At 37.7% G+C, this 12,973-nt stretch overlaps 1 protein-coding gene across 1 annotated transcript; it reads left to right on the top strand.

Annotated features, from left to right (window-relative positions):
* Positions 1-4,943: 4,943 nt before the first annotated feature.
* Positions 4,944-12,891, top strand: LOC137188449 (LIM/homeobox protein Lhx8). Its single transcript, XM_067598120.1, has 9 exons — positions 4,944-5,346; positions 6,015-6,092; positions 6,579-6,704; positions 6,917-7,038; positions 7,641-7,861; positions 8,379-8,482; positions 9,505-9,600; positions 11,048-11,237; positions 12,362-12,891. The coding sequence occupies exons 1-9, from the start codon at positions 5,266-5,268 to the stop codon at positions 12,436-12,438; spliced, it is 1,095 nt and encodes a 364-aa protein (XP_067454221.1). The 5' UTR covers positions 4,944-5,265; the 3' UTR covers positions 12,439-12,891.
* Positions 12,892-12,973: the final 82 nt, after the last annotated feature.

Genomic DNA, 12,973 nt, shown 5'->3' with positions numbered 1-12,973 from the left:
TTTCACTGCTGTGATTTCCACCCAATCCCCCTATCGGCCCCCCGGCAAACGCAACCCCCCACCCCCTTCAACCCTTCCTCTAGCAGCCCTCCCCTTCAGATTCAATGAGTACCCGTTTACAGCAAGGAGAAAAGGTCATGCCAAACTCGTTGTGTCAATTGTAAACCACCCCAATTCGGACTGATTTCAATGAAATAAATGAGTAGTTGCAGCCCCAAAGAAAGCAAAGGTCTATGTGGAAGTAGCAAATTAGGAGATTTTCTCGGAGGCTCGCAAGGGCCAAATGCTCATTGCTGCTCTTAGCGAGAGTCTCCCACATTCCTTGTTCTTACTGTATTTGGGTATCCTGTGCATCTTCTCAAATGAAACCTTTACAGTATAAAATGTGCCACAATTTTGCATCATATAAATGATGAAAAATCTCTCGTGGAATATTTTGATTCTGGTCAAAGAACCAAAGAAATTTACTACTGCTGAGTTTCAATATTTTCAGTATCCATTCCTACAACATTTCTTGTTTGGAGGTCAGCTTTATGTCTTTAAGAGGCTTTGTGGGTTAGTGGTGGCTGATTCTGTTTGTCAAAGAAACAGTTTTTCAGTTTCACTGTGTAATTTCAGTACTTGCTGTCATGATCTTTGTTTAAGCACTTATGTTACTGTGTTAACCATTGTGTTTTACTGACACTGGCTTTACATTCTCCGACCCCACTGCTGTATGTGTGAAGCAAACAATAACAATAATTGTTTAATAATTTCAAATTTTTTCCCTTTAAATATATTTTTTCTATGATGTTTTCTACTAACCTTTTATAACCCAGAATGTAGGCAAGTATTCAAGTTATAAGCTCTTCACTTTGGTGATATGACAATAAGTGCTATTACATCAAATAATAAATTCATTATGTGTTTTTATTGTTATTTAATATATAAAAAAATATTGCAAAAAAAATATTCACAGAAAAAGAAATGTACCTTACGTTCTCCTACATAGTGACGTTTGGAGTCAATTAGACCCCACAAAGGTCTGACTTCCTGTCAGACATTTATCCAATAGCACAAATCCAAATAGACTTTTTTGGGGGGATTTGGGAGGAGTGTTGCCGTGCAAACAGTACACCGATCACAGATAAAGAGCAGAGGATCATCCATTGTATTTCACCATGTTTTGTAGCCAAGTCTCTGCAAGCATAAAGAGAGATGATTCATAATTTTTTGTAACGGACTTGTCACACATGTCATCAGTTTAAAAACATATTCAAAAGCAATTCTCATAAAAATGTCATGAAGTGTAAAGGTGATAAAACAAATTAAGTATGGTGTCAAGTATGTTTTTTGAGCTGTTAAAGAACACCAGGGTTGAGAAAAGTGCTACAAACATCAGTTAGTATTATTATTATCATCACATTATTATCATCTTCTCCATAGTGAATAAAAGACAAATGTTAATTCTAATAATGGAGGAAAATACTAATAAAATTCAGTATTAATGCCACTTCCATTATGTTAATTATGAAGTCTGTACATGTATCTGTGCAGCTCACTAGTTCACTGGTGATTAGTTAGATAAAGCTCTAAAGCTTCGCCCCAAATTATAACCAATAACTCATTTGGCTGTCATCTTACATGTCATTGTAATCACTGACCTTCCTTCTTCCTCTCATACCAACTGATGCACTAGTTTCAGATCATACAGGACAGTAAATATACTGCAGCAGCTTCACAGAGTGAGACGTCAAACAGCGAAGCAGCAGAACAAGTTTATAAGTATGTTGACAGATCAGAAATGGTTTTGGTCTGGTCCACGTCACGCAAAACATTTAAGAACTCAGCCATGCAACGCTGAAAATGAAAACAAGCAACAGTTGCACACTCAGATTTACGTCTTTCCCAACATCTGTGGTCATATCAGGTATTCTGCAGATGGTGCTTGGAGTGATAAAGAGTTTAATGTCTGAGAAATGATTTGTCTTTTTATGATAAAACACACTCGATAGCTTCTGCTCACGCTTGGGATTTCAGTTTATTATTTGTTTTGATATCATACTGTCCTTTCACGTTTGACCTTTTTATCTGAACTCATCATTGAGGTCAAAATAAAGCATTTTTTCGGGGCTTTGAAGTGTTACAGAACCTCCAAAGACTCCTTCAGTCATAAGGATTCTGGGTGGTGTGGTTGCCTCACAGGCTGCTTTGGCGAAACGTCTGCTCTGCTGTGCTGTGTTTGAGATGTGTTATCTGATAAAGAGCATTCATCTCCACCAGGTGGAACAGGACACATCTCGATGGAGGCACGCTAGCTCCTTTATCCCCCTGCGATGGTGCGATATGGACTCAGACTCATGCCAGTGCAGGTCAGACTGTTATTCCGTCAGCTCCAACAGCCGGGGGACAGAAAATATCCTTTTTTTGCTGTTTGTGTTTCGGGTGGTTGGGGTGTGGGGTGGAGGGGTGAGTATGTGTGTGTGTGTGTTGGGTGGGGTGGGGGGATTGCGTGAGCGACTGGGTTGAGTGGGATGAGTGAGTGAAAAAAAGATAGAGAGAAATGAGAGTCAGCCACTCAGCGATCCGAGGAGTTTGTTTATGAGACTCATGTCATCCTGTCCCTCTAATCCTTGTAAAGTATCTGCTGTACTTTAAAAAAAAAACCCCAAAAAGGCAGTTTCCCCCGTCAGGCTGCAGACTGTAAGCAGATGGGCTGCAGCTGAAGATGCTTACACTTGTAAGAGAAGAGGGAGGTGGGATGTAACTAGGTACAATTACTTTTTTGAGGTACTTTACTTGAGTATTTCCATTTTATGCTACTTTATATTTCTACTGTACTAAGTTTCAGAAGGAACTACTGACTGTTCCTACTTGCAGTGGTTAGATCTGGTGAAAAGTTAAAGTTAGACTATTATCTCATATTGTTGTCTTCAATTTTTAGTAATTTTTTTGTGCTCAAATTGTATTTAATGTTGGTTTGATAATCTTCTTTTACACTTCACCGTTTAATCCTTATCTCATATTTGCAGTTTTGTAAGTTTTAAGTCTGTCTGCATGTTGGATTTTTGCTTTTGCTTACTTGTCTTATAAGGCATTCATGCAAAGTGACCACCCTGTATATAAAATAGGTTGAATGAACGAATGAATTTTTATTGCACTACATTTATCTGACAGCTATATTTACTTTCCAGATTAGGATTTTACATAAAAATACATGATCATATAAAAATATATAGTATTGTTTTATGTAAATAATAATAGTAATACAATAATGTGATATACTGTATATAATAATATAACACTCTGAGAGGAGCAATTCTGCATAATGGATACTTTAAATTTTGACACCTGAAGTACATTTTGCTGACAACACTGTACTTTTACTTAAGCAAAATTATAAATGCATCAGTTTTACTTGAAGTATTTTTACATCGTGGTATTTCTACTGTTACTTAATAGTAACCCGAGTAAAAGATCTGAATCCTTCCACTGCTGTCTCACACAGAACAGGTGACAGCTGTAATATTAACTTCTGTTGAAAGGACGCTGTTTGAATGAAGGTCTAAATCTTCCACTGTGTAAATATATGTTTATTTTAGAGCAGCTTTTGTTCTCATTTTCTTTTTTTAGATTAAGTGAAGACAACGTCACTAATTGTACAGCATTACATTCTCTGATTTTGACAGGGGGAAGCATCTAGAGAAAAGCAGCTGAAAAAGTTGCCAGTTTATAAGTAAGTGTAAGTACACATTGCTTAAACTAATGAAGTGTTAATACAACAGCCATAAATCCACCTTGTTTATCAATGAGGGGAGACTAGATATTACAAATGTGCTGTATGTATCTCTTAGTATAAGACAATACAAACCAACAGCACCACAGATAAATCAACATCTCTTTAAAATAGTTTCAACAAAAACAGAACATTATAATCTACATGAATATAGAAGTTTTAGCACATTTGTTGTATTTGACTGTTAGTTTTATCTCAGTGTACCTAAATAACTGGCAACTGAGTGTATATACTGTATATATACTGTATGATGAACCAACAGTGATTCTTGTGAATACTGGCCATATTAGCAAGTCTTGAACAAGACCAATCAACCAAAGCAGGCAACCACCCAAGGGCCCCAGATCCAGAGGGGGCCCTAAAACCTCAGGTTTACTGCATGTCTATTGGTTTTGGTGATTTTTTTGTTGCAAATTTCTGAGGGAATTTGCACTGAAGTACAGTATCAACTAAGACAAGTCCTGCATTATGTGTTAATTTTGTGGCTTCTAGAGTAACGTGTGTCAAAATCTAGTTTTATTATTTTTATCCTTCAGATAGTATAAGGTGCACATGATGCATATTTCTAATCAAGCTGTTTAATTCAATCAACACAAAGTAAATGCAAATTAAATATTTATTCCAGGAGTTCTGGTTGCATTGAAATGAAATGGAACCTGGTGGCTACAGTTTACACAGACATCACACAGGGGACAATGGGTGAAGTGTCAGTAAGGGCCCAACAGCAACATTTTTTGGCTTAGGGACCCCTAACACAGCGGTTCCCAACCTGGGGGTGGGGACCCTACTAGGGTTACAAGATAAATCTTATGGGTGGCAATATGAATAACAGGAAAGCAGTAAAAACAAAACAAAACAAAACAAAACAAAAAACGTATCTCTGCTGCACTAAAGTATGTTTACTTTTTCAGTTTTTTTTCCTCTTGTGAATTAAAGAATATTTTTTATCGACTCTAAAAATGAAAAAAGTCAGATAAAACAAGGGCCGAGTGTAAAAGGGATGAAATGCATGTTGAACTGGTCACAATCAGGTAAAAAGGAGGTGATGAGGGGTTGCTTCGCTTTTGGGGGTCACAAATATTCAGTGACAGCAAACTGCTGACTTCAGTTCAAAGATACAGCAGGATCATTATGGAGTAAATACCCATTAATATACATTATGTGTCACTGTCAATTCAGGAGTTATGAGCAGGCAAATTGAGGGAATTCAATCGAGAATGAACCTGAAAAATATTTCTAATACAACTCTGATAGTCTTTACGTTTTGTTTTTTTTGTTCTCAAATCTCGCATAAAACCACCCAACAAGCTTATTCTCAAAGGGAGGCGCGGCCAAAGAGGACAGGAAAAAATATGAATTATGATCCGCCCTCTGGAAACAGCTCAGGACACACAGAGGAATCCTGGAGGAGAAAGAAAGAATAGCAGCACTTTTTCTTGAATACAACTTTGACAGTGGGGGGAAAAGCTTCTTTACCGCTGGACACAGACATGCGCTGGAAAAGTGAAGTAAAAGTAGAGTGCTGCATGGTTAGCGAGAGTGAAAGCGGATCTCTGTTGACCAACGATGAGGTGAGTAAAGGAAATTAAAGGCAGACGTGTTTTGCTTATCAGCTGGTTATAGTGTGAGCCGACGTAGACAGCGACGGAGATTAAATATCGGTCGAAATTGCTTCGCCAATTAAATCAGAGTGGGCTTCAGGCTGCCATTAAAACAGTCCGTCCACACGCTGACAGCTCGGTATTTTCACAATTTGAAGAAATGTCGAAGAAAATTACCCTCCCCGAATTCTGCAATTAAAACTCAAGTAGTTAATGAGACCTCTTCACCTTTTGGTTGTCCCGGGTAGACGTTTGTGGCGAATTTAGCCCTTTTAATTGCTGTTATTAAATAAATCAATCCCCTTTCCTCGAGACCTCGCGCTGGGTGTTTTTTGATTGACACGTGAAATTGACGTGTTGGGGTGTAAACCAGCACGCGCGCGCACACGCAGCGAGCCGTTGCTTGAATCCCAAATGCAGATCTCAAGAACATAATGCACATAGGATAAGTATTAGTTCAAGTGTTGTCTGTTTTTGTAAGTAATGACTATCCTTCTCCTTTAAATGTCATTTTGGTAATCGCCGGCGTTGTCATGGTGAAAAGTGAAAGGCATGATATTTATGGGAAGAAGGAGCGGGGGGCATTTAAGGCAGCTGCGACAGTCTGACACAACCGACATCCTCTTCCCGCCGTAGAGTTTCTCGACATGTGTGAAGACTGCAAAGGAGACGAAGAGCTGCTAGGCAAATGCACTGAGGACAGGAGAGACATAATGGTAGGCTGAGAATTAACCTGAGGATATTTTTTTAAAGGATAAAGTTTTTAATAGGAGTTGGCACATTTTGGGGAAAAGCTTCAAATTACCATCTGAAAAAAGTTATTTAATCTGGAAGCTTCTCTTCAAATCATTAAATTAGGTTGTATAATTCTATTCAAGTCTCTCTAAAATATTTTATTACACAATTCTGTAAATACTAATGGCTGCTAACACAAATCCTGTAAACTTATTCTGTGTTGTTTTAAGATATTAACGAACAAATGAAGTCGTGCAAAAAAAAAAAAAAAAAAAACAAAGCAAAAAACTGGTCATTTGGAAAGACAGAGATCGTCAAAATGAGTGATGATGTTGTTTTTGCAGTTTATCATCGGTGGCAGCGACAGGTGAGCTGAGTTCATGAGTTTTTTTATGTGATTTGCAGCAGGTAATGGAGGTGGATGCGTTCCTGTGCGTAATTTTCTAACCGCAGGTCTGATCCCACAGGGCGCGCCGGTGGAAGTTTTGGATGAAGACGCGTCGTCGCTGCAGGCGATGGCCTCTGCGCCTCTTTTAGGCAGAGCTGTATGTGCGAGCTGCAACGGAGAAATTGTGGATAAATATTTATTAAAGGTAAACGCTGCACGCACGCTTTTTTTTGTCCATTCAATTTTTATGAGGACTGTCTTTCATTTAACTTTGGATTACCAGTTGTGTTTTTTCCTCCCCTTCTCGTTTGGATTTCTGTGGTTTTCAGGCTCCCGCGGGTATCCGCGCGTGTATACTGTGTAGGCCTACCTGAGAACTTGATTGACTTTTGTTAATTGATCCTATCTTTGCTTTAGGTTAACGACTTGTGCTGGCATGTGCGATGTCTCTCCTGCAGCGTGTGCCAGACTTCACTTGGCAGCCACACGAGCTGTTACATCAAAGAAAAAGCGGTTTTCTGTAAACTGGATTACTTTAGGTATGTGCATCGATTTTTATTAGTGCTGATGAAACGAAAATTTGAAACGAACCAAACGAAATTGTTGCGGAAAATAAGCTTGCCATGATATGATTCCTTTAATTATTTAATGGAGGGTTATATACGCAATAAAATAACAATAATATAGTCACAGCATTTAACTAAAAATATGGCCTATTTATTTATGCCCAGATGCCAGTAGAGACATTATTAATAAATCACTCCACACTGAGGTTTAGTCGGTTTTTGTCTCGCCACATTTTAGCCTTCAGGTAATTCTCAATCAAATAGTTTGATAGGTTGATTAATGGATATAGAAGCTTTTATGAGTATTGGATCATTAGGTAAATCTTTTTTTATGATCTTAAAATTTGATATGTCTGAGAGGTTTCCTGCAGTGATCTGAGCTAAATGTGTCCACATGACAGGAATCTGCTGATAAAACACCGATTTTCTTTTCACTTTGGGCCTAAAAAAACAGTCAAATGTAAATATACCGATTAAAAACAAATTGGCACCGGCCTTAAAAATCACTCTTTAATGCTGAAGTCTATAAATGGTATCTGGGTGTCTGATTTGCTCATCCTGACCTCCACCTGCAGAAGATACGGCACCTGGTGTGCGTGCTGCGGCCGGAACATCCACTCCACAGACTGGGTGCGCCGGGCGAAGGGGAACGTGTATCACCTGGCCTGTTTCGCCTGCTTCTCCTGCAAGAGGCAGCTGTCCACCGGGGAGGAGTTCGCCCTGGTGGAGGAGAAGGTGCTCTGCAGGGTCCACTACGACTGCATGCTGGACAACCTCAAGCGGGCCGTGGAGAAAGGTGAGCCAGCCGACCGGGGTCCACTGGAGGACACTGAGTCCTTCCTTATATACACACAAAAATACCTGGAATATTGTTTTTATTTTAAGCCCATAGCAGTAACTTATGATGCTTTTCTAGAGGTTTCTAGATATGTTTTTTTTTAACAGATTGTGAGAGAGATTGGATTATCTAAAAAATCCAATATTTATTACATTGTATTTATCACATAAACCTGATTTGTAAAGTTAATATTTATTTCTTTGCACTTTAAGCTACTGAATATGCTGTTTGTCCTCTCTTTTATTGATAGTAAATCATCTAGTACCTACATGGAAATTACTTAATAGGCCTAAACTGAACATATACCAGATAAAACATGAGAATAATAATCTATTTGAAATTGAACTCATTTTTTATTGACTCGGTTAATATGTTTATTGCATGCTGCTCTTTCAAATGTATATCTTCAAAACTGCATTTCAGTGTAACATAGAGTGTTTCTAATTCAGTGCTAATGTTCCTGTGCTTGTTGCAGGAAACAGTGTTAACATGGACGGAGCTGTGCCCACTGAACAGGAGATTAACCAGCCAAAACCCTCCAAGAGAGCACGGACCAGCTTCACTGCAGACCAGCTGCAGGTGAGCCTCCATCATCACGTTTTAGACAGGCAGAAATTAAACAGTGTTATTGGATCATTTTGGATAAAATATTGTGTGACTTCTATGTAAGGGAGGAGGGCAAAGAGTAGAGCTGGGACTCACTTGAATTATAATTTTTTAATATAAATATGTATTTAAACAAGGCCTCTATATTGTCTTAAATTCTAAAATTTCAAAAGACAGCTGCTATGGTCTGAACGTGGTTGCCACATGCCTGGAAAAAAATCCATCAGAATTAATTAAATTATGACCTAAAAACGTCCAATCTGAATATATTAAGCCTGAAAACATTGGCCTGCAGCCTTTAAAATTATATGATTACAAATTTGCATGATAAAGATGTAGCACAAGTTGAGTTAAGCGAGCTCAGATTGATTTATCTTACATGTCATCAACAGACAAACAAAATGCAGCAGTTGGTTCTGAGGACATAATGCAGGTTTCAGACAGCAGAGAAGCAGCAACACATTCATTTCTTAATTTATTTGGGCAGGAAAAGGAAGGATTCAAGCCGTATAACTTAAATACTGACAATGTGTGTATAGTTACTTGTTAAGTGGTGATATGTAGTGACATGCTGGTGCACTTTCAACCAGTTTGAGAACTGATTGTACACTGCACATGATACAAGGTGTTGATTTTAATAAAGTAGAGAAATTAAGTAAAGCTTTTATTGAATATATCAGGTAGAAAACCTCTAACAAGGATTCTGTTTTTTTAAATTATACTGTTTTTTTCTGACTTACTAAGGATAATAATGATATAGAGTATTATGCCATTATACATGAACAGCATAAGGGCCATGTAAAGAATGATAGATGTCCATAATTACTAAAAATGCTTTTCTGTCTTTATCACAGTCTTCATTCCTGCCAAATGTGATTTGATCATTGCAATGTTTTTTTTAACACAGACAAACCAAATGTGGGTCGTGTTTTTCAATAACAACAAGTAAAGTTGTTTGGTATTGAGCTGATTATCTTTTACCTCGGCACATGCAGGTGATGCAGGCTCAGTTTGCCCAGGACAACAACCCAGATGCCCAAACGCTGCAGAAACTGGCAGAGCAGACGGGTCTCAGTCGAAGAGTCATACAGGTCAGTGAAGGATAGCTGCATGATGTAATATACTGCATGATTAGAGAGAAGCAAGAGTTAAAAGGTTTTATTTAAGATCCTTAAATAAAAGTAGCAATTCCACAGTGTAAAAATACTTAATTACAAGTAAAAGTCTTGTATTAAAAATTGTTCTTAAGTAAAAGTTCAGAGGTGTTATCAGCAAAATGTAGTTAAAGTATCAAAAGTAAAACATGTGAGCCATCCCACATAGGATTTCGCAACACCTCTGTATATCAATCATAAAAATATAATATGGATGTGATGGTGTACAAAACTAAAAGAAAGAGATAAATTATAACATTAAATGCACTTCTATATACTGTCTATTCTTTAACATATATTTGTTACATGAATAGTCAGTTCAGTATTTTGTGCATCATTCATACTACATATATATTGTAATGCTGGTTTAAACACATTTCAATGGTGTAGCTGGTTGAGGAACCTTTTAAATACTTTATAGACGACTGCATAGTTTAATAGTTTATGATTCATCACATTTTATAAACTGATCATGTTAGCTGTATATAAAATATAAACGACAAAGTAATCAGTAACTTCAGCTGTTGGGTAAATAATATTTCCCTCTGAAATATAGTGGAGTAGAAGTATAAAGTACTACATGAAATGGAAATAACCAAAGTACAAAGTACAAGTAACTCCAAATGATACTTATGTACAGTGCTTAAGTAAATAGTGACTTTTCACCACTGGCAATGGTGCAAGGACAGAAGTATTATATTTAAGTATTGTTCTTCTATCAAAGACAGTTGGATTTACGGCTGTAAATGTGTTTGGCTCAAATGAACAAGTGTGTAATGTTTGACAGATAGAGTGATGATAACTGGGAGTGTTTCAGTATTACTAATGACAAACTGCTTCCAGAGATGTGATTCCAGTCACACGAGCTTTATAACAATGGTTGTGAGAAAACATAACTCAGTGCCACAGTTTGATAGTTTGACACCTCACGGTTGATTTATCTCTGCACTGACTGTTGCTACTTCAGCCTAACTAGTGTCTCTTGGATGGAAACATCAAGGAACAAATGTGTGACTGAATTAATGTGGAGTGGAAACACTGCATCTCTAGCATATCATGATTATTGAAAAATACAACCACAGCTGTTTTATACTCACCAGCTGCAAAAGTGGTTCCTCAGTTGAAACTCCACAAAAAATGGACAAACACATGGGATGGTTGGCAAACAGAAAAACATACAAGCTGTGAAGATGAATGCTACTTTCATGACATGTTACTTTCATACTTGTCTCATGCAAGTTGTAACAACAAAGCTCCAATCTGATACTTTTGGTCATTGTTTGGTCAGTCTTTCCCACTGAATATTAACCACTGAAAGGGAGACACCGAGTGCAACTCCTTTAAGACACAGCCCTACAAAAGATGTTTTATCCTGTCAACTCAGGTCTGGTTCCAGAACTGCCGAGCACGCCACAAGAAGCACGTGAGCCCCAACCACACCTCCAGCACCCCCATGACCTCCCTGCAGCCCAGCCGCCTGTCCCAGCCCACCCCGACCCCCGAGGAGCTGCAGTACACAGCGTACGGAGGCCCAGAGGGATCCATGCTCTCCGCACTACACTCCTTCATAGACAGTGAGCGCCAGATTCTCTATGAATTATTATCTCATTGATTTTGATGAATTGAATTATCTGAAAACTAAATGAACCTGAAGTATCCACATTGCATGTAAAGTCATCACATGTAAAATGTGCATCATGTGATGAATCCACGTACTTTTTTGCTTGTTGGTGGCATTATTTCCTCAGGCTGTCACTTCTAATGAAATCTACCCAATTTTTGTATTTATTCCAAACAAATCACTTTTAAAAGAGGAAGTTTAAGAACCAGTTTAGAATAGGAAGTGCAAGCTTTCATAATCTGGATATAAACCCTGCTGCGTGTCCAACATGAAAATATGATTTTTTTTTTTTTTAATGAGGCAACATTGAGACAGTCAAGAATGTTAAATAATCTTTATCAAACATATACGTATTATAGATGGTGGGAAATCTTTCTGAATGTCTTAATTAAACATTTTTATATGGAGATTTTTTATATATTATATATATATGATATATTAGATTATTCTCAAATTTGTGCCTAGTTTATGAAATTTTAAATGGTCCTCCACTATGTGACTTTGTGTACATGCGATCAATAAGTTCTATTAGATCCTCCAGAATATCCTCTATACAAGATTGTACCATACCATTTCGTCGCACTGCATTTGGGCATTCAGCTTTCTCTGTGAAAGCCACCACTCAGTGGAATGCCCTACCTGATTATATGAAGAACTGTGGTTCAATCAATACATTCAAGGCCAAATTAAAAAATCAACTAAAGACAAATCAGCTGTGTGACCACTGAGCCTAGTTTACATTATTAATTTTTAATCGACACTGTGGGTGTATGTGATGTGCTGTTGTGTGTAGCTTCATATTTTGTGTGGTGTGTTCTGTGTGTTTTTTTGTTTGTTTGTTTTGCTTTGTATTGTTTGTTGTTGTGCTGTTGTATGTTTTAATTGTGGTGGACTACGGATGCAAATTAGCTTCAAGCTAACTCCGATGCAGTGCATCATTTATGCTTAATACTGCACACTGTCCTGTTCAATAAATCAAATCAATAAATTTGACTTTTACAAAATGAACAGAGGAATTCTGTGTTAACGTGTGAAATACTGTAATGACTCTGGTGCTGTTTGTGTGTCTCCCTGCAGTTCACGCCCCTCCATCCATGTTTCAACCACTGCTGCCAGCCCACGCCATGACCTCCCTGCCTGTGTCTCACGCCTGAGCTGCTCGCTCTCTCTCTCTCTCTCACACACACACACACACACACACACACACACACACACACACTATAACACACACACGCACAATATCTGTCATTGACAGCCACAGTATTCAGATCTCCATGGTAAATATAAAATATTTCATTTTCAGATAAACATAAAAACTTTACTTTTCTTTGAACCTCCAGTAATTCATCACGTTTATATTCTAAAACACTTATTTCACTGTTGAGCATATTATGGATGATTATAATTTACAGTCCTAAGTGTGCTGTATAATGTGGAAATGGAAAGGTTTCAGTGTACCTCATAGGATTGTGACATGAAATTATAGATTTATATTTGTCTGTGTAGTTGGTGACACAGTTTGACCGTGCTACTCCACGTGAAACCCACCCAGACCTCAAATGTCAACTCATTATGAAGATGAACTTGAAATTGTTTGTATAGCAGTGTTTGAATATTTGCAATTTAATTTATTTATTGTATGTGAATTGTCTGTTTTGAAAATAAATGTCTAATTTCACAATCCTGGGA

Source organism: Thunnus thynnus, chromosome 8 (genome assembly GCF_963924715.1).
Source record: "Thunnus thynnus chromosome 8, fThuThy2.1, whole genome shotgun sequence".
Classification (NCBI taxonomy): domain Eukaryota; kingdom Metazoa; phylum Chordata; class Actinopteri; order Scombriformes; family Scombridae; genus Thunnus; species Thunnus thynnus.
The sequence above is the reverse complement of the archived record's forward strand: the minus strand, read 5'-3'. Positions and strand labels throughout refer to the sequence as shown.

Excerpts from the sequence above, each read along its gene's own strand:
- LOC137188449 (XM_067598120.1), top strand. The coding sequence starts at position 5,266 with ATGCGCTGGAAAAGTGAAGTAAAAGTAGAGTGCTGCATGGTTAGCGAG. Across the intron at positions 7,862-8,378 it reads CAAGCGGGCCGTGGAGAAAG|GAAACAGTGTTAACATGGAC; the intron begins GTGAGCCAGCCG and ends TGCTTGTTGCAG. Across the intron at positions 9,601-11,047 it reads TCAGTCGAAGAGTCATACAG|GTCTGGTTCCAGAACTGCCG; the intron begins GTCAGTGAAGGA and ends CTGTCAACTCAG.